Genomic DNA, 26,105 nt, shown 5'->3' with positions numbered 1-26,105 from the left:
AGTTTGCTGTTGCAAACCGGAAGCACCATGACTGTGATATTACACAATACTGATATGACACAATACTGTAACTGTAAAATACATGATGTTTCTGAAACGGTTCTCGACCCTTCTGTATACAGCAGTTTTCAACGACGGATCAAGGAGATGGATGTTTTATTTACTCTTAATTTATACCCGATAAAAGATTTCTAGAGCTTGGTATGATTAGAAAAATGTGCATTTATTTTAAAAATGCCCAGGGAACTATACATTTTACATACGATTTTATTCATTTCCATGACTTTTCCACTTTTAAAATAAAGCTTCCTTGATTAAAGACTATTGGAAATCATGGCTCTTCAAAGAAAATAAATTAAAATAAAGCCTTAAATATGGCCTTATATTTGAAAAAACTGAATTCAAGACTTTTTTTTTTTTGCGAGATGTAAACTTGCAATTACGAGTTTAAAAAGGTGATTGTTACTTTATATCGAAAAAGGTTTGAATTGTGAGATTTAAACTCGTAATTGTGAAAAAAGGTCTAAATTGTAAGATATAAGTTTGCAAGAGCGAGATAAAAAGTCAGAATTGTTAGATTAAGAGTATGAAAAACTCTATACAATTAAGAGCCAATTAAACTAAAATGTGAATTTATTTTGTAGCGAAAAATTATTAAAAAAAAAAGTTCAAAAAAGCAACATAGAAAATTACAGCAACTTAAAATAAGATTTTTGTAGTTGTATAATCTTGTTTTTAATTCAATTAATTCAACTACATCAAATGTTATATAGTACATGCAAACGTGAAAGTTGTGTGAGATTCTTCTGATACAGTCGATTGAGACGAGATTAAAAGCGTTCGTGGTTTATCACAGTCGGGAAATATAGATATCAGTCTGAGGGTTTCTCAGAAAACTGAAATACAATTTGTCCATTTTGAACATAATCGGAGCGATCGGCTAATAGGGGTAACTGGACGTACTCGGGCGGGCTGGAGGCGGGGCTCGTGGAGATCTTCGAAGGAGGCGTGTCCTCATGTTCTGATGTCACAGACTCGCGCCGCTCCACGTGTATGAAGCTCTTCTCCTGCTGGTCCAGCGGGAACACACTCTCCAGCTTCAGCACACACATCCGTCCGCTGCCCTGTTAGCATCGCATGTTAGCCACACAAACGGCCTTTTCTTACCGTGTTTTAATTTGGCAAGAAAGTGAAAGTGCCCCGATTATGCTTTCTGTGATATTCCCTTCGGCAGTCGAGCTGTTTATGAGCACCAAGTTAATGTTGAGATTAGATAAATGGAGTTTAAAGTAGATTTGTAATTTGCATAATGCCCGCCTCTGGTCTTGATTGGCTGAGCAGCACCTCTTAGCTCCGCCCTCAAACACTAGTTTATCTGAGACTGGAAGAGTTTAGTTCGTGTTTGTGTCGAGAATAAACTGTTTGATACGCCATCGTCACTGTTCGTATCAAGAGCTGAGATTCAGATATGATAATGACCAATCACAGCAGAGCAGCTTTCAGAGAGGCGGAGCTTAGAGAGACTGAATCCTCGATCGAAGCGTTTCAGACACTGATGCTGTATTGGAGATTATGAGGAAACTACTGTTTTTTTTGACGTTGCATGCATGCAATCCTTTCTAAAAATATAAAAATGGCATAATAGGGACACTTTAATTAAAACTAATGATCGTCAGACACGGGAAATGTTGACCGACCTGCAGATGCGGGTTGAGAAGCCAGCGTCCGATCAGACTGAACCTGGGATTGGCGACGACAGGGAGGAAGTGTTTCCTGTATCTGTGAGCAAACGGTCACACGGTCATTACTGGAGCCAGTAAACACCGAGACGGATCGACACGCGGATCGGCTTACACAGTCACTGACGACACCGAGAATATCCCGAACACCAGGAGCAGGACCACTGGAACGGCAAACCTCGTCCACTCATCCGAATCTGACCAATGAAGAAAGATCGATGAGTGTTTACTAATTATTTTGCAGTAACATTATCCTCGTCTGTTGAGTGTGTGTGTGTGTGTGTGAGTGAGTGAGTGAGTGAGTGAGTGAGTGAGTGAGTCAGTGAGTGAGTGAGTCAGTGAGTCAGTGAGTGAGTGTGTGAGTGAGTGAGTGAGTCAGTGAGTGAGTGAGTCAGTGAGTCAGTGAGTGAGTCAGTGAGTGAGTAAGTCAGTGAGTCAGTGAGTGAGTCAGTGAGTGAGTGAGTGAGTCAGTGAGTGAGTGAGTCAGTGAGTGAGTGAGTCAGTGAGTGAGTGAGTCAGTGAGTGAGTGAGTCAGTGAGTGAGTGAGTCAGTGAGTGAGTGTGTGAGTGAGTGAGTCAGTTAATCAGTGAGTGAGTGAGTGAGTGAGTCAGTGAGTGAGTGAGTCAGTGAGTCAGTGAGTGAGTCAGTGAGTGAGTAAGTCAGTGAGTGAATGAGTGAGTCAGTGAGTGAGTCAGTGAGTGAGTGAGTCAGTGAGTGAATGAGTGAGTCAGTGAGTGAGTCAGTGAGTGAGTGAATGAGTGAGTCAGTGAGTGAGTGTGTGAGTCAGTAAGTGAGTGAGTGAGTGAGTGTGTGAGTGAGTCAGTGAGTGAGTGTGTGAGTCAGTGAGTGAGTCAGTGAGTGAGTGAGTGAGTGAGTCAGTGAGTGAATGAGTGAGTCAGTGAGTGAGTCAGTGAGTGAGTGAGTGAGTGAGTCAGTGAGTGAGTGTGTGAGTCAGTGAGTGAGTGAGTGTGTGAGTGAGTCAGTGAGTGAGTGTGTGAGTCAGTGAGTCAGTGAGTGAGTCAGTGAGTGAGTGAGTGAGTGAGTGAGTGAATGAGTCAGTCAGTGAGTGAGTGTGTGAGTCAGTGAGTGAGTGAGTGAGTAAGTGTGTGAGTCAGTAAGTGAGTGAGTGAGTGAGTGAGTGTGTGAGTCAGTGAGTGAGTGAGTCAGTGAATGAGTGTGTGAGTGAGTCAGTGAGTGAGTGAGTGAGTGAGTCAGTGAATGAGTAAGTGAGTGAGTGAGTGAGTCAGTGAGTGAGTCAGTCAGTCAGTGAGTGAGTGAGTGAGTGTGTGAGTGAGTCAGTGAGTGAGTGTGTGAGTCAGTGAGTGAGTGAGTGAGTGAATGAGTGAGTCAGTGAGTGAATGAGTGAGTCAGTGAGTGAGTCAGTGAGTGAGTGAGTGAGTGAGTGAATGAGTCAGTCAGTGAGTGAGTGAGTGAGTGAGTGTGTGAGTCAGTGTGTGAGTCAGTCAGTCAGTGAGTGAGTGAGTGAGTCAGTGAGTGAGTGAGTGAGTGTGTGAGTCAGTGTGTGAGTCAGTCAGTCAGTGAGTGAGTGAGTGAGTGAGTAAGTGAGTGAGTGAGTGAGTGAGTCAGTGAATGAGTGAGTGAGTGAGTGAGTGAGTGAGTCAGTGAATGAGTGAGTGAGTGAGTGAGTGAGTCAGTGAGTGAGTGAGTGAGTGAGTGAGTCAGTGAGTGAGTGAGTGAGTGAGGGAGTGAGTGAGTGAGTGAGTGAGTGAGTCAGTGAATGAGTGAGTGAGTGAGTGAGTGAGTGAGTGAGGGAGTGAGTGAGTGAGTGAGTGAGTGAGTCAGTGAGTGAGTGAGTGAGAGAGAATTCCAACTGTATTCAGGTCACATTGAAAACAGTCTCTCTTCAACAAACAGCATCACACGTCACTACAGTCAGTGTATATGACGTTCTTTAGAGCTGTACTGATTAAATCACACTCTGACCTCTCCGTGGTGTGCTGACGTCCAGACTGGCCTTTGTGAAGTTCCCGCTCGCAGTTTCTCCATGTATGCAGACGGAGTATCTGCTGTCGGGATGGAGATGGTGGAACGAGTGCTGATGCTGATCTGGAAACACTGAGAGAGCTGAGAAAACACATTCAGACACACATTAAACACACATCCTTCCCTCCGCTCATGAAGAAATTTGACAAATTGAGTTTATCCGAGGAGTCCAAAACCCCAGGACTGGTCTCGCACTTGAGAGAGCGGTCGGCAAACACACGCAATGTCAGATATTTAGAGCTGAATTAAAAGGGTTACGCATGAGATGCGAGTTATTTTGAATTTAAGTTGAAAGAATGTGAGGAATGTGCTTAAATGACAATTTATGTATAATTTACTGATCAAATCTAGTAATTTAAAGGTTAACCCTTGTGCATCCTTATGGACATTTTTGTCCTTTTCAGTTTTGTTTTTTTGATCACTTTGCCTGTGTTAAAGCTAACTGCAAAAAACTTGGCACAGGTGTGTATTTTTATTGGAATTTTACTATTTCACCGTCATTTTCTTAAAAAAATAATTGTTGCATTAGGTACAAAAAATACTCCCTCTCAGTGCCTTTTGGACAAAAATGTCCCCATTGAAATCCATTAAAACTGCCATTTTTAATCCCCGCTTCAGTTAACTAGAAAATTATGCAGTCTTTGTTAAGAGGCTTTCATTCTGATGGCAAGGCTTGAAAATTTTATTTTTTACTATTTTTTTATCAGATGGTGTCATTTTTTTTAAGTTTGGCCTATAAAACAAATGTCGCTTTTTTCCTGTTTTCTGCTTCGGCATACTATAGAGCCAACTGGATAAATTATGCAACAATATTTGTGTGGGTGTGTTGGAATGGATGTCAGAGTGTGGTTAGTATGTGTGTTATAAAAAAATATGTGTGTGTGTGCGCGTGTGTGTGTTTGTCAGACTGAGAGAGAAAAACTGCAAATTCAAATCCAGTCACTGTGAGCTCCAGTGGGGTTTTACTGGCACCCAATGGGGAAAATATGTTACTACACCCAAACAAACTGTTACCCAAAGCTCATTTTTTGAGATATCATCCTCACATTTGGAACACAACCTATTTAGATTTATAGCTTTGATTTTATTGTAGTTTTGAGTTCAACCTGATTTAAAAAATATATATTTTATATAAAATATTATTTTATAAATAATTTTCATAAACTTATTTACTTATTATTATTTTTTTACTTCAGCAATAATCTGCAAAGGGTCTTCTTTAAAATGATACCAAACTTAAGTCTGTGCTCCAAAGAGTCACATTTTTATGACAGTTTTTTGACATGGACATTTTTGTCCTCTTTTTACCTATATGTGTAACTTTTTTTAATTGATGCACAAGGGTTAAAAATGCATTTAAAAACAGAAGCAGTATTATCAAACTGAAATAAGCTTTCTGGACGAAACATTTTAGGGCTTCGGGTGAGAACGAGCAGATTTTCTCCAGACTGAGTTTGATAAGAGTATTGAAGGGGACTCACACTCAGCTCCATGTTCTCCGCTCAACACCAGCTTGTACTGAAGCACTTTTACTCTCGGCTCCGTCTGCTTCCACGTCCACCTCACCGTCAGAGACGAGCGCGACACGTTCACCAGACGAAACTCGTCCACGTCCAGCAGAGCTGAGCAAACCAAAGCACAAACTCAACGTTTCTCAATGGCCTGTGAAGCTTTCATACGAGCGGCTCTTTACCTCCGTGCTGCAGATCGGCCGAGATGGACGTCTGAGGCGCACACACAGAGCCGTACACGGGAAACACACTGATGGTGTAGATCTCCTCCTGTTTCAGGCCTTCCACAACATCAGATCAGATTTAGATGCCATTTCATCTTATAAATAAGCTTTTCATATGTGTATGAGAATATCAAGATATCATATACAGGACACGATTTAACACAACACTGCAAAACATGATGTATTTTTCACTTGTTTTCCAGCACAAATATCTAAACATTCTTAATTCCAGGTACAGTTACTGGAGAAGCAAAATGACTGAAGATATAAAGTTTGTGTTTAAGACAAGAACAAATATCTGACAATGGAGTCAGAAAAAGAAACATAAACTATTATAAATGAGGTATTTTTCTGACCCCGTTGGCAGATATTTGTTCTTGTATTAAGCATTAATTTTGATAACTTTATCAGACTTAATATCTTCTGTTATTTTGCATCTCCAGTAAATGTCTCTTGATTTAATAATGTATAGATATTTGTGCTGGAAAACGAGACGAAGATGATTTTAATATTTAATATTTGTTGCAATTCTCAAAGATTCTCCTTAGGTTTTCATTACGGTAAGATTAATCCGATTAAGAAGTACTTAAGGATGTACTTTAATACTGTAATTTTTACTTGATTACAGGGAACAAAATATGGTAATACAATCATTTATTCTTTAAATTGACAAAGTAGAACAACTTAAATAAAGTAAAAATAATAATGAGAATTGAATGACACAAGTTTATTAGCCATGAACATAATGTTACAATTATATTTAACAATAGTTAACGCATGAACTAACAGTGTGCAATATAGTCTTACGGTATATTTATTAATGTTAGTTCATACAAATCTGATTCTTTAATGAACAAAAACACTAATGTATTAGTAAATGTTGAGAGTAACATTAACTTAAATGCTGTAAAAGTGTTGTTCGTGTTAGTTCATGTTATTTGTTAACAAATAAAATCATATTGTAAATATTAATGCTCTAAAATCAATGCTTGTTTATTTGGTTTGTTGGATTAAAGGTGTGCCAGACACATTAATATTGTTATAAGTCCTCCGCTGACCTGTGAGACGGGTCGTGAAGGTGGACCCGTCGACTCGCTGCCAGTTTGCGTGTTTGGGGTCCTTGACGACGCTCCATTCGATGGCGAACTCGCTGACCTCTACATCAGTGACGTCACGACCCCATCGGACCCGCAGCGACGAGCCGTCAGAGTAAACCCAGAGAGACTTCACTGACCGCACATCTGAGGGAACACATCCAGATCCTCACACAACTCACACAACACTGCATTCACCAACATTCACACTGTGTGTCATCTTATTTATGTAGGCCCAATTCTTATTTGTGTTTAAAGGGATAGTTCAAATTAGCCCATGATTTACTCCCCCTCTAGTCATCCTAGGTGTATAAGACATTGTTCTTTCAGACGAATACAATCAGAGTTATATTATCCTGGCTCTTAAAAATAAATAAAAGTGCATTTATCCATCAGAGGTGAATTTATCCATCATAAAAGTGCATCTATCATCATAAAAGTGCATCTATCCATCATAAAAGTGCATCTGTCCATCATAAAAGTGCATCTGTCCATCATAAAAGTGCATCTGTCCATCATAAAAGTGCATCTATCCATCATAAAAGTGCATCTATCATCATAAAAGTGCATCTGTCATCATAAAAGTGCATCCGTCCATCATAAAAGTGCATCTATCCATCATAAAAGTGCATCTATCCATCATAAAAGTGCATCTGTCCATCATAAAAGTGCATCTATCCATCATAAAAGTGCATCTGTCCATCATAAAAGTGCATCTATCCATCATAAAAGTGCAGCTGTCCATGATAAAAGTGCATCTATCCATCATAAAAGTGCATCTATCCATCATAAAAGTGCATCTGTCCATCATAAAAGTGCATCTATCCATCATAAAAGTGCATCTATCCATCATAAAAGTGCATCTGTCCATCATAAAAGTGCATCTATCCATCATAAAAGTGCATCTATTCATCATAAAAGTGCATCTGTCCATCATAAAAGTGCATCTATCCATCATAAAAGTGCATCTGTCCATCATAAAAGTGCATCTGTCTGACTAAGAATAATTTTTCTTTATTTTTGGGTGAACTATCCGTTTAATGTATTTTAAATCCAGTATTTTATCTGTTATGCACCTGTTAAAATCATTTTTATGAAAAGTACAATGTCTATGGAGTGTGCTATTTGATTAAACTGGCCTTACCCATGAAGTATGCACTACAGATCAATCACACTAACGAGACTACGGCTGCTCACCGTGAGAACGAGACGCGTCGACGAGGAGGCGGCGGTGAGGCGAGTGTCCGGCGCCGTTATAAGCCCATGCGGTCACCTCGTACTCCTCTGCCCGCACCAGAACCACTGCCTTCACAAACAACACCATTCAGTCCAATCTAACACAGTCGGACATTCATGAACACACTTATCACAATCATACCGAACCCTCAGGATTTCTACTTCATCTCTAAAGGTAATCAAAATATAATTGTACAAAATTTAAATTATTTTAAAAAATAATTTAAAAATGAATATTGATAATTAACAAAATATATCAAATAAATTTTAATAAAAATAAAAAATGTATACATTTAAAAATAAAATACATTTAAAATTCAAGTTAAAATATATATTAAAATTTGAAATACAAACTACATAAACAAAAATATATACAATAAATTAATAAAATGTCAAATTAAAATATAATAATAAAAAATAACATTAATTTAGAAGAAATTGTAAATAAAAATAGAATAAAATAAATAAATTGTAAAAAAACAAAAAAATAAAAAAACATAATAAATAATACAAAATAAAACAATTTACATTTAAGATGTAAAAATTCAAGTTAAAATAAACTTGACAATTAAATTGTAATTAATAAAAGAAAAATACAATAAAATAAACAGAATCTACCTTGAGCTCAGTGGTGTGGATGGTTTTCTTCAGAGAGGGCTGTTTGGTGGGCATGTAGGACACTTCATACCCTCGAATGAGTCCTCGAGCATCTGTGACGTCCAGAGCCTTCAGAAACACACACGACTGAAGACTGACGGCACGTGAGAGACGATACACACACACACCTGAAGAATATTACCTTCCAGAGAAGCAGCAGCTGCCGAAGCCCCGAGTTTACATCTGAAGCCACGTGATAACTGAGCGAGAGAGGCGCAGACGGCGCTGCAAACACAAGCCCAAGAACATGACGGCACGAAAACACATTATGAAAATTCAGTCTGTGTGAATGTCAAATACATTAAAGGGATAGTTTACACAAAAATTAAAATTAGCCCATGATTTACTCTCCCTGACATCATCCTAGGTGTATATGTCATTCTTTTTTCAGACGAATACAATCAGTTATATTAAAAATGTCTTGGCTCTTCCAAGCTTTATAATGGCATTGAATGATCTATCCATCATAAAAGTGCATCTGTCCATCATAAAAAGTGCATCTGTCCATCATAAAAGTGCATCTATCCATCATAAAAGTGCATCTGTCCATCATAAAAGTGCATCTATCATCATAAAAGTGCATCTATCCATCATAAAAGTGCATCTGTCCATCATAAAAGTGCATCTATCATCATAAAAGTGCATCTGTCCATCATAAAAGTGCATCTGTCCATCATAAAAGTGCATCTATCCATCATAAAAGTGCATCTGTCCATCATAAAAGTGCATCTGTCCATCATAAAAGTGCATCTGTCCATCATAAAAGTGCTTCTATCCATCATAAAAGTGCATCTGTCCATCATAAAAGTGCATCTATCATCATAAAAGTGCATCTGTCCATCATAAAAGTGCATCTATCCATCATAAAAGTGCATCTATCCATCATAAAAGTGCATCTGTCCATCATAAAAGTGCATCTGTCCATCATAAAAGTGCATCTATCCATCATAAAAGTGCATCTATCATCATAAAAGTGCATCTGTCCATCATAAAAGTGCATCTATCCATCATAAAAGTGCATCTGTCCATCATAAAAGTGCATCTGTCCATCATAAAAGTGCATCTGTCCATCATAAAAGTGCATCTATCCATCATAAAAGTGCATCTGTCCATCATAAAAGTGCATCTATCATCATAAAAGTGCATCTGTCCATCATAAAAGTGCATCTATCCATCATAAAAGTGCATCTATCCATCATAAAAGTGCATCTGTCCATCATAAAGTGCATCCATCCATCATAAAAGTGCATCTATCCATCATAAAAGTGCATCTGTCCATCATAAAAGTGCATCTGTCCATCATAAAAGTGCATCTGTCCATCATAAAAGTACATCTGTCCATCATAAAAGTCCATCTATCCATCATAAAAGTCCATCTATCCATCATAAAAGTGCATCTATCCATCATAAAAGTGCATCTGTCCATCATAAAAGTGCATCTATCATCATAAAAGTGCATCTGTCCATCATAAAAGTGCATCTGTCCATCATAAAAGTGCATCTATCCATCATAAAAGTGCATCTATCCATCATAAAAGTGCATCTGTCCATCATAAAAGTGCATCTGTCCATCATAAAAGTGCATCTGTCCATCATAAAAGTGCATCTGTCCATCATAAAAGTGCATCTATCATCATAAAAGTGCATCTGTCCATCATAAAAGTGCATCTATCCATCATAAACGTCCATCTATCCATCATAAAAGTGCATCTATCCATCATAAAAGTGCATCTATCCATCATAAAAGTCCATCTGTCCATCATAAAAGTGCATCTGTCCATCATAAAAGTGCATCTATCCATCATAAAAGTCCATCTATCTATCATAAAAGTGCATCTATCCATCATAAAAGTGCATCTGTCCATCATAAAAGTGCATCTGTCCATCATAAAAGTGCATCTATCCATCATAAAAGTGCATCTATCCATCATAAAAGTGCATCTATCCATCATAAAAGTGCATCTATCATCATAAAAGTGCATCTATCATCATAAAAGTGCATCTATCAATCATAAAAGTGCATCTATCATCATAAAAGTGCATCTATCATCATAAAAGTGCATCTATCCATCATAAAAGTGCATCTGTCCATCATAAAAGTGCATCTATCATCATAAAAGTGCATCTATCCATCATAAAAGTGCATCTATCATCATAAAAGTGCATCTATCATCATAAAAGTGCATCTATCCATCATAAAAGTGCATCTATCCATCATAAAAGTGCATCTATCCATCATAAAAGTGCATCTATCCATCATAAAAGTGCATCTGTCCATCATAAAAGTGCATCTATCATCATAAAAGTGCATCTATCCATCATAAAAGTGCATCTATCCATCATAAAAGTGCATCTGTCCATCATAAAAGTGCATCTGTCCATCATAAAAGTGCATCTATCATCATAAAAGTGCATCTATCCATCATAAAAGTGCATCTATCCATCATAAAAGTGCATCTATCCATCATAAAAGTGCATCTATCCATCATAAAAGTGCATCTATCCATCATAAAAGTGCATCTGTCCATCATAAAAGTTCATCTATCCATCATAAAAGTGCATCTGTCCATCATAAAAGTGCATCTGTCCATCATAAAAGTGCATCTGTCCATCATAAAAGTGCATCTATCATCATAAAAGTGCATCTGTCCATCATAAAAGTGCATCTATCCATCATAAAAGTGCATCTATCCATCATAAAAGTGCATCTATCCATCATAAAAGTGCATCTATCCATCATAAAAGTCCATCTATCCATCATAAAAGTGCATCTATCCATCATAAAAGTGCATCTATCCATCATAAAAGTGCATCTATCCATCATAAAAGTGCATCTATCATCATAAAAGTGCATCTATCCATCATAAAAGTGCATCTATCATCATAAAAGTGCATCTATCCATCATAAAAGTGCATCTGTCCATCATAAAGTGCATCCATCCATCATAAAAGTGCATCTATCCATCATAAAAGTGCATCTGTCCATCATAAAAGTGCATCTGTCCATCATAAAAGTGCATCTGTCCATCATAAAAGTACATCTGTCCATCATAAAAGTCCATCTATCCATCATAAAAGTCCATCTATCCATCATAAAAGTGCATCTATCCATCATAAAAGTGCATCTGTCCATCATAAAAGTGCATCTATCATCATAAAAGTGCATCTGTCCATCATAAAAGTGCATCTGTCCATCATAAAAGTGCATCTATCCATCATAAAAGTGCATCTATCCATCATAAAAGTGCATCTGTCCATCATAAAAGTGCATCTGTCCATCATAAAAGTGCATCTATCCATCATAAAAGTGCATCTGTCCATCATAAAAGTGCATCTGTCCATCATAAAAGTGCATCTATCATCATAAAAGTGCATCTGTCCATCATAAAAGTGCATCTATCCATCATAAACGTCCATCTATCCATCATAAAAGTGCATCTATCCATCATAAAAGTGCATCTATCCATCATAAAAGTCCATCTATCCATCATAAAAGTGCATCTGTCCATCATAAAAGTGCATCTATCCATCATAAAAGTCCATCTATCTATCATAAAAGTGCATCTATCCATCATAAAAGTGCATCTGTCCATCATAAAAGTGCATCTATCATCATAAAAGTGCATCTGTCCATCATAAAAGTGCATCTATCCATCATAAAAGTGCATCTATCCATCATAAAAGTGCATCTATCCATCATAAAAGTGCATCTATCCATCATAAAAGTGCATCTATCATCATAAAAGTGCATCTATCATCATAAAAGTGCATCTATCAATCATAAAAGTGCATCTATCATCATAAAAGTGCATCTATCATCATAAAAGTGCATCTATCCATCATAAAAGTGCATCTGTCCATCATAAAAGTGCATCTGTCCATCATAAAAGTGCATCTATCATCATAAAAGTGCATCTATCCATCATAAAAGTGCATCTGTCCATCATAAAAGTGCATCTATCATCATAAAAGTGCATCTATCCATCATAAAAGTGCATCTATCATCATAAAAGTGCATCTATCATCATAAAAGTGCATCTATCCATCATAAAAGTGCATCTATCCATCATAAAAGTGCATCTATCCATCATAAAAGTGCATCTATCATCATAAAAGTGCATCTATCATCATAAAAGTGCATCTATCCATCATAAAAGTGCATCTGTCCATCATAAAAGTGCATCTATCATCATAAAAGTGCATCTATCCATCATAAAAGTGCATCTATCCATCATAAAAGTGCATCTATCCATCATAAAAGTGCATCTGTCCATCATAAAAGTTCATCTATCCATCATAAAAGTGCATCTGTCCATCATAAAAGTGCATCTGTCCATCATAAAAGTGCATCTGTCCATCATAAAAGTGCATCTATCATCATAAAAGTGCATCTGTCCATCATAAAAGTGCATCTGTCCATCATAAAGTGCATCCATCCATCATAAAAGTGCATCTATCCATCATAAAAGTGCATCTGTCCATCATAAAAGTGCATCTGTCCATCATAAAAGTGCATCTGTCCATCATAAAAGTACATCTGTCCATCATAAAAGTCCATCTATCCATCATAAAAGTCCATCTATCCATCATAAAAGTGCATCTATCCATCATAAAAGTGCATCTGTCCATCATAAAAGTGCATCTATCATCATAAAAGTGCATCTGTCCATCATAAAAGTGCATCTGTCCATCATAAAAGTGCATCTATCCATCATAAAAGTGCATCTATCCATCATAAAAGTGCATCTGTCCATCATAAAAGTGCATCTGTCCATCATAAAAGTGCATCTATCCATCATAAAAGTGCATCTGTCCATCATAAAAGTGCATCTGTCCATCATAAAAGTGCATCTATCATCATAAAAGTGCATCTGTCCATCATAAAAGTGCATCTATCCATCATAAACGTCCATCTATCCATCATAAAAGTGCATCTATCCATCATAAAAGTGCATCTATCCATCATAAAAGTCCATCTATCCATCATAAAAGTGCATCTGTCCATCATAAAAGTGCATCTATCCATCATAAAAGTCCATCTATCTATCATAAAAGTGCATCTATCCATCATAAAAGTGCATCTGTCCATCATAAAAGTGCATCTATCATCATAAAAGTGCATCTGTCCATCATAAAAGTGCATCTATCCATCATAAAAGTGCATCTATCCATCATAAAAGTGCATCTATCCATCATAAAAGTGCATCTATCATCATAAAAGTGCATCTATCATCATAAAAGTGCATCTATCAATCATAAAAGTGCATCTATCATCATAAAAGTGCATCTATCATCATAAAAGTGCATCTATCCATCATAAAAGTGCATCTGTCCATCATAAAAGTGCATCTATCATCATAAAAGTGCATCTATCCATCATAAAAGTGCATCTATCATCATAAAAGTGCATCTATCATCATAAAAGTGCATCTATCCATCATAAAAGTGCATCTATCCATCATAAAAGTGCATCTATCCATCATAAAAGTGCATCTATCATCATAAAAGTGCATCTATCATCATAAAAGTGCATCTATCCATCATAAAAGTGCATCTGTCCATCATAAAAGTGCATCTATCATCATAAAAGTGCATCTATCCATCATAAAAGTGCATCTATCCATCATAAAAGTGCATCTATCCATCATAAAAGTGCATCTGTCCATCATAAAAGTTCATCTATCCATCATAAAAGTGCATCTGTCCATCATAAAAGTGCATCTGTCCATCATAAAAGTGCATCTGTCCATCATAAAAGTGCATCTATCATCATAAAAGTGCATCTGTCCATCATAAAAGTGCATCTATCCATCATAAAAGTCCATCTATCCATCATAAAAGTGCATCTATCCATCATAAAAGTGCATCTATCCATCATAAAAGTCCATCTATCCATCATAAAAGTGCATCTATCCATCATAAAAGTGCATCTATCCATCATAAAAGTGCATCTATCCATCATAAAAGTGCATCTATCATCATAAAAGTGCATCTATCCATCATAAAAGTGCATCTATCATCATAAAAGTGCATCTATCCATCATAAAAGTGCATCTGTCCATCATAAAGTGCATCCATCCATCATAAAAGTGCATCTATCCATCATAAAAGTGCATCTGTCCATCATAAAAGTGCATCTGTCCATCATAAAAGTGCATCTGTCCATCATAAAAGTACATCTGTCCATCATAAAAGTCCATCTATCCATCATAAAAGTCCATCTATCCATCATAAAAGTGCATCTATCCATCATAAAAGTGCATCTGTCCATCATAAAAGTGCATCTATCATCATAAAAGTGCATCTGTCCATCATAAAAGTGCATCTGTCCATCATAAAAGTGCATCTATCCATCATAAAAGTGCATCTATCCATCATAAAAGTGCATCTGTCCATCATAAAAGTGCATCTGTCCATCATAAAAGTGCATCTATCCATCATAAAAGTGCATCTGTCCATCATAAAAGTGCATCTGTCCATCATAAAAGTGCATCTATCATCATAAAAGTGCATCTGTCCATCATAAAAGTGCATCTATCCATCATAAACGTCCATCTATCCATCATAAAAGTGCATCTATCCATCATAAAAGTGCATCTATCCATCATAAAAGTCCATCTATCCATCATAAAAGTGCATCTGTCCATCATAAAAGTGCATCTATCCATCATAAAAGTCCATCTATCTATCATAAAAGTGCATCTATCCATCATAAAAGTGCATCTGTCCATCATAAAAGTGCATCTATCATCATAAAAGTGCATCTGTCCATCATAAAAGTGCATCTATCCATCATAAAAGTGCATCTATCCATCATAAAAGTGCATCTATCCATCATAAAAGTGCATCTATCCATCATAAAAGTGCATCTATCCATCATAAAAGTGCATCTATCATCATAAAAGTGCATCTATCATCATAAAAGTGCATCTATCAATCATAAAAGTGCATCTATCATCATAAAAGTGCATCTATCATCATAAAAGTGCATCTATCCATCATAAAAGTGCATCTGTCCATCATAAAAGTGCATCTGTCCATCATAAAAGTGCATCTATCATCATAAAAGTGCATCTATCCATCATAAAAGTGCATCTGTCCATCATAAAAGTGCATCTATCATCATAAAAGTGCATCTATCCATCATAAAAGTGCATCTATCATCATAAAAGTGCATCTATCATCATAAAAGTGCATCTATCCATCATAAAAGTGCATCTATCCATCATAAAAGTGCATCTATCCATCATAAAAGTGCATCTATCATCATAAAAGTGCATCTATCATCATAAAAGTGCATCTATCCATCATAAAAGTGCATCTGTCCATCATAAAAGTGCATCTATCATCATAAAAGTGCATCTATCCATCATAAAAGTGCATCTATCCATCATAAAAGTGCATCTATCCATCATAAAAGTGCATCTGTCCATCATAAAAGTTCATCTATCCATCATAAAAGTGCATCTGTCCATCATAAAAGTGCATCTGTCCATCATAAAAGTGCATCTGTCCATCATAAAAGTGCATCTATCATCATAAAAGTGCATCTGTCCATCATAAAAGTGCATCTATCCATCATAAAAGTCCATCTATCCATCATAAAAGTGCATCTATCCATCATAAAAGTGCATCTATCCATCATAAAAGTCCATCTATCCATCATAAAAGTGCATCTATCCATCATAAAAGTGCATCTATCCATCATAAAAGTGCATCTATCCATCATAAAAGTGCATCTATCATCATAAAAGTGCATCTATCCATCATAAAAGTGCATCTATCCATCATAAAAGTGCATCTGTCCATCATAAAAGTGCATCTATCATCATAAAAGTGCATCTATCCATCATAAAAGTGCATCTGTCCATCATAAAAGTGCATCTGTCATCATAAAAGTGCATCTATCCATCATAAAAGTGCATCTATCCATCATAAAAGTGCATCTGTCCATCATAAAAGTCCATCTATCCATCATAAAAGTGCATCTGTCCATCATAAAAGTGCATCTATCCATCATAAAAGTGCATCTGTCCATCATAAAAGTGCATCTGTCCATCATAAAAGTGCATCTATCCATCATAAAAGTGCATCTGTCCATCATAAAAGTGCATCTGTCCATCATAAAAGTTAATCTAGGATGGTTTGAGCCAGGGTGAGTAAATCATGGGAATTCTCATTTTTGGGTGCACTATCCCTTAAAAGCAAGTGTCAGTGAGTAAAAATGATCATAAGCCTGAGATTCAGACACTGGATCTAACGAACAACAGTCAGGGTCAGTGCATCAGTTCTGTTCGGGTCACTCACGGCTCTCGGACGTCTTTACTCGTGTCTCGCTGCTCCAGTCGCTCCACCGGCTGAGATCTTGAACGCAGGAGACGCTCAGATGATACTCGCTGAAGGCCTGTAAACCCTCAATCACGAACAGAGACTCCTCTGAGGCGGGAAAATCTGCAGTCTGACGTGAAACAGAAGCTTTTACTTCAATGAGCATCTCTAAACATCATCAATCAGATTCAAAGATCTAATGAAGTAAAATACAAAAATGTAAAAGTAAAATAAGATAATATAAAAAAGATTTAGAAAAAAATGAAATGAAATAAGCACCCACACAACAAAAATATATTTTCAAGCTATTTCTGACCTCTGTCCATGAATCTGTGTTGAGACGTTTGTAGCGGATTCGGCATTTAGTTGTTCTCCCGCCATTCCATGTGACGTTGACTGACGAGTCTGTGACATTAACAGACGTGATCACCGGCCGAGGAGCCTGGACTACAACATTCAGAAGACAAAAACATCACATCTCAACCCATCACATCACAACTCAACTCATCAAATCTCAACCCATCACACCACATCTCAACCCATCACATCACATCTCAACCATCACATCTCAACCATTACATCACATCTCAACTCATCAAATCTCAACCCATCACAACCCATCACACCACATCTCAACCCATCCCATCACATCTCAACCATCACATCTCAACTCATCAAATCTCAACCCATCACACCACATCTCAACCATCACATCACATCTCAACCATCACATCACATCTCAACTCATCAAATCTCAACCCATCACATCACAACCCATCACACCACATCTCAACCCATCCCATCAAATCTCAACCCATCCCATCAAATCTCAACCCATCACATCACAGCCCATCACATCTCAACCATCACATCACATCTCAACCCATCACATCAAATCTCAACCCATCACAACCCATCACACCACATCTCAACCCATCCCATCACATCTCAACCATCACATCACATCTCAACTCATCAAATCTCAACCCATCACAACCCATCACACCACATCTCAACCCATCACATCACATCTCAACCATCACATCTCAACTCATCAAATCTCAACCCATCACAACCCATCACACCACATCTCAACCCATCCCATCACATCTCAACCATCACATCTCAACTCATCAAATCTCAACCATTACATCACATCTCAACTCATCAAATCTCAACCCATCACACCACATCTCAACCATCACATCACATCTCAACCATCACATCACATCTCAACCATCACATCACATCTCAACTCATCAAATCTCAACCCATCACATCACAACCCATCACACCACATCTCAACCCATCCCATCAAATCTCAACCCATCCCATCAAATCTCAACCCATCACATCACAGCCCATCACATCTCAACCATCACATCACATCTCAACCCATCACATCAAATCTCAACCCATCACAACCCATCACACCACATCTCAACCCATCCCATCACATCTCAACCATCACATCACATCTCAACTCATCAAATCTCAACCCATCACAACCCATCACACCACATCTCAACCCATCACATCACATCTCAACCATCACATCACATCTCAACTCATCAAATCTCAACCCATCACAACCCATCACACCACATCTCAACCCATCCCATCACATCTCAACCATCATATCACATCTCAACTCATCAAATCTCAACCCATCACATCACATCTCAACTCATCAAATCTCAACCCATCACAACCCATCACACCACATCTCAACCCATCCCATCACATCTCAACCATCACATCTCAACCATCACATCACATCTCAACTCATCAAATATCAACCCATCACAACCCATCACACCACATCTCAACCCATCCCATCACATCTCAACCATCACATCTCAACCATCACATCACATCTCAACTCATCAAATCTCAACCCATCACACCACATCTCAACCCATCCCATCAAATCTCAACCCATCACATCACAGCCCATCACATCTCAACCATCACATCACATCTCAACCCATCACATCACAACTCAACCCATCACATCTCAACCCATCAGATCAAATCTCAACCCATCACATCACATAAAAAGACATTAAAAGCAACTATAAAATACTGATTCAACTTTGTTTCATAAATGACAAATTTTGCAACATTAACCGTTGTTTAACTGAACTGAATCAACAATGAACTGAATTGATCTGAATAATGACTCTTGACTTCTTTGGAGCTGCTTTACAGCAGAAATTGTTAATACTGTGAAGCTACTTTGAAACAACCTGTGTTGTTTAAAGCACTGTATAAATAAAGCTAAGTATCTGTATTTTAACTTTCATACAATGTCTACTTTCTACACCCCAGCTGTCATCTTATCTTACCGATTTCCTTAATGATCACTGGATAGACATCAGAGAACCACTCTTTCTGGCTGACGATGCTCTTTGACTTGATGGTTAAATTGAAATATGAATATAAATGTAAAATGGAAGGACAGTTGATGTCAGTTCTAAAACAAAAAAAACAATATCATCATGCCAGTTCGTATGAAGACGGATTAGTTTATTTTCAGATGCTCTAATGGAGGTTTCTATGGAAGTTTGATTTTGCCAAAGGATTTAAAAAAAAATGAAAAATGGTAATTGCAACTTTTTATCTAAGTCTGATTTACTGTATAAACTTGTGATTGTGAGTTATAAGAGATATCCAATAAACTCACAATTTGCGGGAAAAAAGCCACACTTGCTAATTTGTTTTGCAACATTGCGACTTTGTTTTTAAGAATTGCAACATTATTTGTCGAATTTGACTTTATAACTGGCAATTGTGATTTTATATCCTGCAATTCTGAATATTTCTCTGAATTTTGACTTTATAACTCTCAATTGTGATCTTTCTTTGAAAGCGCGGACACGCATTTAAAACACACCGCGATCGGACATGTCGGAGAATAGCGCGGACACGCATTTAAAACACACCGAGAGCGAGCAAGATCGGAGAATTGCGTGGACACGCATTTAAAACACACTGCAAGCAGGCATGTCGGAGAATTGCGTGGACACGCATTTAAAACACACCGCGAGCAGATGTCGGAGAATAGCGTGGACACGCATTTAAAACACACCGCGAGCAGATGTCGGAGAATAGCGTGGACACGCATTTAAAACACACCGAGAGCAGGCATGTCGAGAATAGCGCAGACACAACACAGTCTGATGAAGATGCGTATCTATGTATACCACGAATGTAATTTCTCATGGCATTTATACGCCAAAAATGGTTTTAGCGTATAAACCCTGGGTTAGGTTTAGGGGGAGGGGGGTGGGGAGTTCGTGCGTACTATAGGGCCTACGCTAAAAATTGCGTATCATATGCACGCGAAAAACGCGTACCATATCCACACAAAAAACGTTTTTGGCGTATAAATGCCACAAGAAATGACATTCGTGCTATAGATACGAACTTTCATGAGATCGGGCTCGCGGAGACGCATTTAAAACACACCGTGATCGGGCATGTGACGGATTGCTTGCGGCTGAACTTTGTTTTACAGAATTGTGATTAAAACTTCCAGTTGTGAATATTTTGTGACTTTATTTTTCAGAATTGTGACATCTCGCAATTCCAAGTTTATAGGCTATGTCTTCAATTGCGAGAAAACTTTCAAAATTGTGAGATAAAAATTGCAATTACCTCTATTTTTCATTCCATGCTGGAATCAAGCTTTTATAGGTTTCTGACACTGTTACCTTCTGAAAATGAAGGTTTCCGTTCGGACGTCGTTCATCTGAATCCACCTGCAGGTGATCGACTCCTCATGGGACAGAAAGTGGCATGACGTGTTCACAAATCTCTCTAGAGAACAAAGATGGACATTAAAACTGAACCAGCTGCAGATCTGAGGATAAACCCATGTCAGGCTCATTAAAGCACTCGCACCAGGAGTTGCAGTGAGAACATCTGATTCTGAGGGACAGTCGGCACTGGACATCACACACACATTCTTCCCACAATCCTTCAGGTCCCTCGCAGTCACCGTGAGCTCTGGAAAACAGTCTCATTCACTCACACACTTCATGTGCTGGAATGTTTTTAATGCACATGCGTGTCAACAACAGAAGTTTACCTTGAATGCTGAAAACAGGCTTTCTCTTCAAAGCACCTGTAAATCAACAAAGATAAAATAATCCAACAAAACTGAACTGATTTAAGCTAATTAATGACACCATTGTCTATTTTCTAGATGCTTTACAGTATAAGTTTGCACACTGCAAAAAATGATTTTCTTACTTTCACACACGAATCGAAGTGGGGAAAAATAGCTTACATTTTAATTCAAAGGGAAATAAAACCCAGGTTATTTGTTAGATATTAAGCATATAGTCACTTAGTTTTGATTAATTTTTTATTTTAATCTTCAAGTAAATGTCTATTTGCAGTGCAAAATTGATTCTGTTATTCTGCTTTGAAACAATCTGTACTGTAGCCTATAAAGTGCGGTACTTTATTTTACAGTTTTATAATAACAGTAAATTATGCATAATTACATGCAATTTAAACCACCAATTTACCCAATAATAATTAATTATTATTAATCAGTTCTTAAATATAATTACTCTGCAACAATGACACCTTAAAATAAAGTGTAACCTAAAGCGCTAGAAATAGACACAATAAGAGATACACACGTGAATGAAGAAGGTTACTCACAACAGATGCAGAACACACAGATCAACACACACACAGATCTTCTGCCGGACATGTTCTCATCTGCAAAGAACAAGTGTGAAGTGTTTGTAAAATAAAATCTCCACAGCCAAAAGAACTGATAATCGGACGCACTCGGTTTGATGGACTGAATGCTCGCATGCTGTTGGAAACGCTGGGCTTCTGTGGTTTCTGTCTCAGTTTCTCACAGGTTTAGGGGAACACTGATAACATCGAGATGAAACTGCAGAAAAACACTTCCTTTGACTCTTTCCTTCCATTTCACTTGTGGTTGAATTCAGTCGAACTGAACGAATCGACAGGAGTTTGATCTATTGTCCATCTAAGAAGAGTTTGGGAAAAACTGCAACTTTTAAACACTAATTTAAAATAATATGATTTCTTGGTGCCGCTTTACAATAATAAATCTCATTTGCTAACATTTAATAGCCTATATAAACTAACAATGGCCTTTAATGCTAATGCTAATTAATCAAAATAGGCTAATGCGTAAACTGATGCAATCTCTTAATATGGCCTATTTGTAAATGTTTAGGTTAACATATAAATATTAAATGCTGTAGAAGTGTTGTTCGTTGTTAGTTCGTCTTAACTTCACTAATTTTAACACATGAAATTGTATAAAGTGTTTCAGTTTTTCTGTTCGACTTAAGAATGTTGTTAAAAGATCGTTTAGTCGACCGAACAAAGCAAAATAATCAAATTCTGGGAAAAACAGTCCCAGATAGCACACGTTTGTTAAAGATCACTTCTGGAAACGTGTTTACTAACATTTGATATACATCTTTAAGATGTCAATTTACATACATTCTAAATCGTTACATCTTAAAGACATCTTCTAAACGTCTATTTGACACCTGACTATATAGACGTATTGCAGATGAGAAAACTCTTCCAAATGTAAACACGGAAATCAAATGACGTCACCGTGATCTAAGTGTGCTATCTGAGAATCAATATTTCAACATTTTAACGGTTAATTCCGAAATGCTGATGCCAAGATATAAACGTACGTCACACGAGTTACAACATTTTAAAGTCATATCAACTCATCTTTATTTACACAGCGCGTTTTAGTGTTTCAAAACAGCTTTACAGAGAAAAAAGAAGAATAATGCAACAAAGTTTATCTAGAAGCGTCACATGCGTCACAGTCAGCTTGTAAGTTCAGTGGTTCATTTTTGTTGTAAACAAAGTTATTAATTTAGTTCATATAGCCGCTCTGGAGCAAACCGTGACGTCATCGTCCAGCTCAGTTCAGTTCTTGTATAATAGTGTCAATGCAGGAGATCAATAAAATTGCTGAATATTAATTTAATGTTAAATATTAAGTAGGCAAAACTAAGCAAGCCAAGCCAAAGGCGATAGGGAACCGAAACGCCATCAGTGCCAGAATGGAGGAAAACGCTAATTTCTGCTCTGGCCAATGAGCGATCAGTGTATGATTATGATTCAGGCATCATTAGAAGTCTGATTAGTTTGGAACTATCAGAATATTAGAGCAATATAAAGAGCAGATTAAACGCTTCAAAGCAGCTGGAAGAAATAAAGCAAATGAATCGCATGATCACCATCACGTGTAAAAAGTGTTCAGTCGCAATCAACACAATCATCATCACACCTGGAACAGATGAAGATCATGAGTTTCACAGCAACAAGATACCAACCAATCAATCAGAGTATTGGCCAATAGGAGTTCAAAAGAATCATGATGATGAAATCAAGCTAGTTCACAGATTATTCATTTGATTGCTCGGCTGATGCTTACTGTTGTGTCTAATAAACTGGCTGAATCTCATTACTGAGTTGTAATTTGAAACATTCAAACTGGTTAAAATAGGCTACTTGAGTCCAGTGCAAGTGGAAATCACATTCTAAAATGAAAAACATCGCACAGTAATGTCATGACTTACCCATTTGGATGCAGCAAAAATCAATGGAGAAATGAGTTTCTTCTCTTAATCAGATGAAAATGAGTCTGATCACATGATCCGAGGAATCGTTCTGGGGTGCGTTTCCCCAAAAGCATCAGTGGACAAGACAAATAGGATTGCTATTTCCACTGAACTCTATGGGAACGACGGAACTTGCAACCTTGGTTGGTTTTGGGAAACACACTCCAGATCTGGAAAACAAACGCTGCACACACACTATAACGCAGGTCTACTCTGGACTGTTTCTGTCTTGTTTTCCGGCACAAATATCGAAACACTCTTATTGTCATTTTGCTTTTCCAGTAAATGTATCTTGATTTAAGAATGTTTCGATATTCGTGCTGGAAAACGAGGCAGAAACACTGACAGAACATCAGAGTAATCAGTGCTAGTCAAACATTAGATAGATGGATCCACGACGACAGTGAAACGCACCGCACATTGGGTGTGAAATACATACCATATAAAAACAAACAACATTTATTGCCAATAATAAATATGATATATTTTCACTCTGTTTCACATTTTCAGTAAGTCATTAAAAACGTAATTAATTATCCAAGTTTATTCACCGTCAGTGTGATTTTCCCTGAGAACTGGAACTCCTGCTTCAGGAGGAGCATCATATCATATAAAAACAAACAATTAATTTATGGCCCATTTATAAATACGAGATGTGTTCACATTTCCAGTAAGTCAATAAAACCTCATAGCTTAATTAATTCTCCGAGTTTATGCACCGTCAGAGTGATTTTCCCACAGAGCTGGAACTCCTGCTTCAGGAAGTCCCCGATATCCTCGCAGTAGCGGACGTCGCAGTAAAGCCAGATCTGCGCCAGCGCTCGCTGGAAGTTTGCGTTGCAGGAGGGCATTCGGGAACGCCGGACGGCCCGGATCAGATCCCGCCACAGATCCTCCATGTCGCGAGAGCCACAGTTACGCTCACACACAACCCACTTCACCCGCTGACGCAGATCCAGCCCGTGATCCTCGATGATCCGCCGGAAGGGACGAGAGAAGGAGCGTGGGATCCGGAGCGGAGCGGATCTCTGTGAGATCACACACCACGAGCGCTCGAACCTCTGAGGATCCGGGACGGGTTTACTCTGGGATCTGGAGTCTGAAGCTTCCCGTGGGATCTGGTGTGTGATCTCGTTTGGGATCTGGTGTGTGATCTCGTTTGGGATCTGGTGTGGGATCTCGTTTGGGATCTGGTGTGGGATCTCGTTTAGGATCTGGTGTGTGATCTCGTTTGGGATCTGGTGTGTGATCTCGTTTGGGATCTGGTGTGGGATCTCGTTTGGGATCTGGTGTGTGATCTCGTTTGGGATCTGGTGTGGGATCTGGTGTGTGATCTCGTTTGGGATCTGGTGTGGGATCTGGTGTGTGATCTCGTTTGGGATCTGGTGTGTGATCTCGTTTGGGATCTGGTGTGGGATCTCGTTTGAGATCTGGTGTGTGATCTGGTGTGGGATCTCGTTTGGGATCTGGTGTGGGATCTCGTTTGGGATCTGGCGTGTGATGATCTCAGAGGAGGAGATCAGAGGTGGAGGTTTCCGGGGTCTGATGGGTTTTCGGGAGTCTGACGCTGACGGAAACCAGGGTTTGAATTCAGGCAGGATTGTGTTGGGAAAGTCCTGGAGAACTCTCTGTGTGAGGAGCACGACGTCTCTGAGCTCCAGCAGCGGATGGAAATACACACTCACATCCTCCTGACAACACACACAACTCGTCTTTATGTACACTTTATATGTGCGTGAAAGAGTCTCATCTGCTCACCAAGGCTGTGCAAAAATACTGTAAAAACAGTTAATATTATTGTAATGCAAATCAGCTGTTTCCTATGTAAATATACAGTAAAGTGTATTTTTTTCCTGTGATTTTCAGCATCATTACTCCAGTCTTCAGTGTCACATGATCCTTCAGAAATCATCAATTCAGATTATTATCTATGTTGAAAAGAGTTCATATTTTTTGTTTTTCAGGATTATTTGATGATTAGAAAGTTCATAAGAACAGCATTAATTTGAAATAGAATCGTTCGTAACAATTTGATCAGTTTAATGCGTCCTTGATGAATAAAAGTATTTTTTTTAAAGTAAACATACCCCTAACTTACACAGAAAATATGAACTGTTTTCAACATTGAGAAGAATGTTTCTTGATCATGTAATCCTCATATTAGAGTGATTTCTGAAGGATCATGTGACACTGGAGTAATGATGCTGAAAATCACAGGAATAAATTACACTTTACTATATACTCACATAGAAAACAATGACTATTTTTACTATATTTTTGAGCAAATAAACAGCCTTGGAGAGCAGAAGAGACTCTTCCAGAAACATTTAAAACGAACAAAAATCCTAATGTTTGACTGGTAGTAAATACAGACCTACACAAAACGCGTGTAGTTAGTTACACATAGGAATAATACACAGATAAAATTTTGCTAGTTAACTTTCAGGTTTGTGAAAACGATATATCACATTAACAATCACTTACTCTTTAACTCACCTTCATTTCCTGAGACATATTTCATGATCTTTAAAAACATGTTATCGAGTTTTGTGATCGCGCTCAAAGTAAACATTCAACATGCTAACATGCTAATAGCTAGCTCTCTCTCTGGGCCAACAGGCGACGCTGTGACTGACGCCATACCGGAAACACTGAAGACGAG

At 37.8% G+C, this 26,105-nt stretch overlaps 2 protein-coding genes across 3 annotated transcripts; both read right to left on the bottom strand.

The window, feature by feature from the left end:
• Positions 1 to 154: 154 nt before the first annotated feature.
• On the bottom strand, positions 155 to 22,291 carry LOC120463805 (interleukin-6 receptor subunit beta). Of its 2 annotated transcripts, XM_089119930.1 has the most exons (18): positions 21,603 to 22,289; positions 21,471 to 21,530; positions 20,887 to 20,922; positions 20,700 to 20,804; positions 20,510 to 20,615; positions 19,142 to 19,269; positions 17,110 to 17,240; positions 16,773 to 16,923; positions 8,608 to 8,690; positions 8,427 to 8,534; positions 7,770 to 7,878; positions 6,537 to 6,719; positions 5,437 to 5,535; positions 5,225 to 5,365; positions 3,684 to 3,824; positions 1,855 to 1,936; positions 1,698 to 1,779; positions 155 to 1,124 (listed from the first exon to the last, which is right to left on the bottom strand). In XM_089119930.1, exons 2-18 carry the CDS (start codon positions 21,520 to 21,522, stop codon positions 873 to 875), a joined length of 1,989 nt encoding a protein of 662 aa, XP_088976056.1. In that variant the 5' UTR covers positions 21,523 to 21,530; positions 21,603 to 22,289; the 3' UTR covers positions 155 to 872. The 2 variants fall into 2 exon arrangements, with proteins under 2 accessions (XP_088976056.1, XP_088976057.1); XM_089119931.1 differs by lacking the exons at positions 16,773 to 16,923; positions 17,110 to 17,240 and having other exon boundaries at positions 21,471 to 22,291.
• A 1,588-nt stretch (positions 22,292 to 23,879) lies between these two features.
• Positions 23,880 to 26,100, bottom strand: shld3 (shieldin complex subunit 3). The gene is made up of 2 exons (XM_039653151.2): positions 25,940 to 26,100; positions 23,880 to 25,134 (listed from the first exon to the last, which is right to left on the bottom strand). Exons 1-2 carry the CDS (start codon positions 25,955 to 25,957, stop codon positions 24,130 to 24,132), a joined length of 1,023 nt encoding a protein of 340 aa, XP_039509085.2. The 5' UTR covers positions 25,958 to 26,100; the 3' UTR covers positions 23,880 to 24,129.
• Positions 26,101 to 26,105: the final 5 nt, after the last annotated feature.

The sequence above is a fragment of the Pimephales promelas genome, chromosome 14 (genome assembly GCF_988280905.1).
Source record: "Pimephales promelas chromosome 14, fPimPro1.hap1.1, whole genome shotgun sequence".
NCBI lineage: Eukaryota > Metazoa > Chordata > Actinopteri > Cypriniformes > Leuciscidae > Pimephales > Pimephales promelas.
The sequence above is the reverse complement of the archived record's forward strand: the minus strand, read 5'-3'. Positions and strand labels throughout refer to the sequence as shown.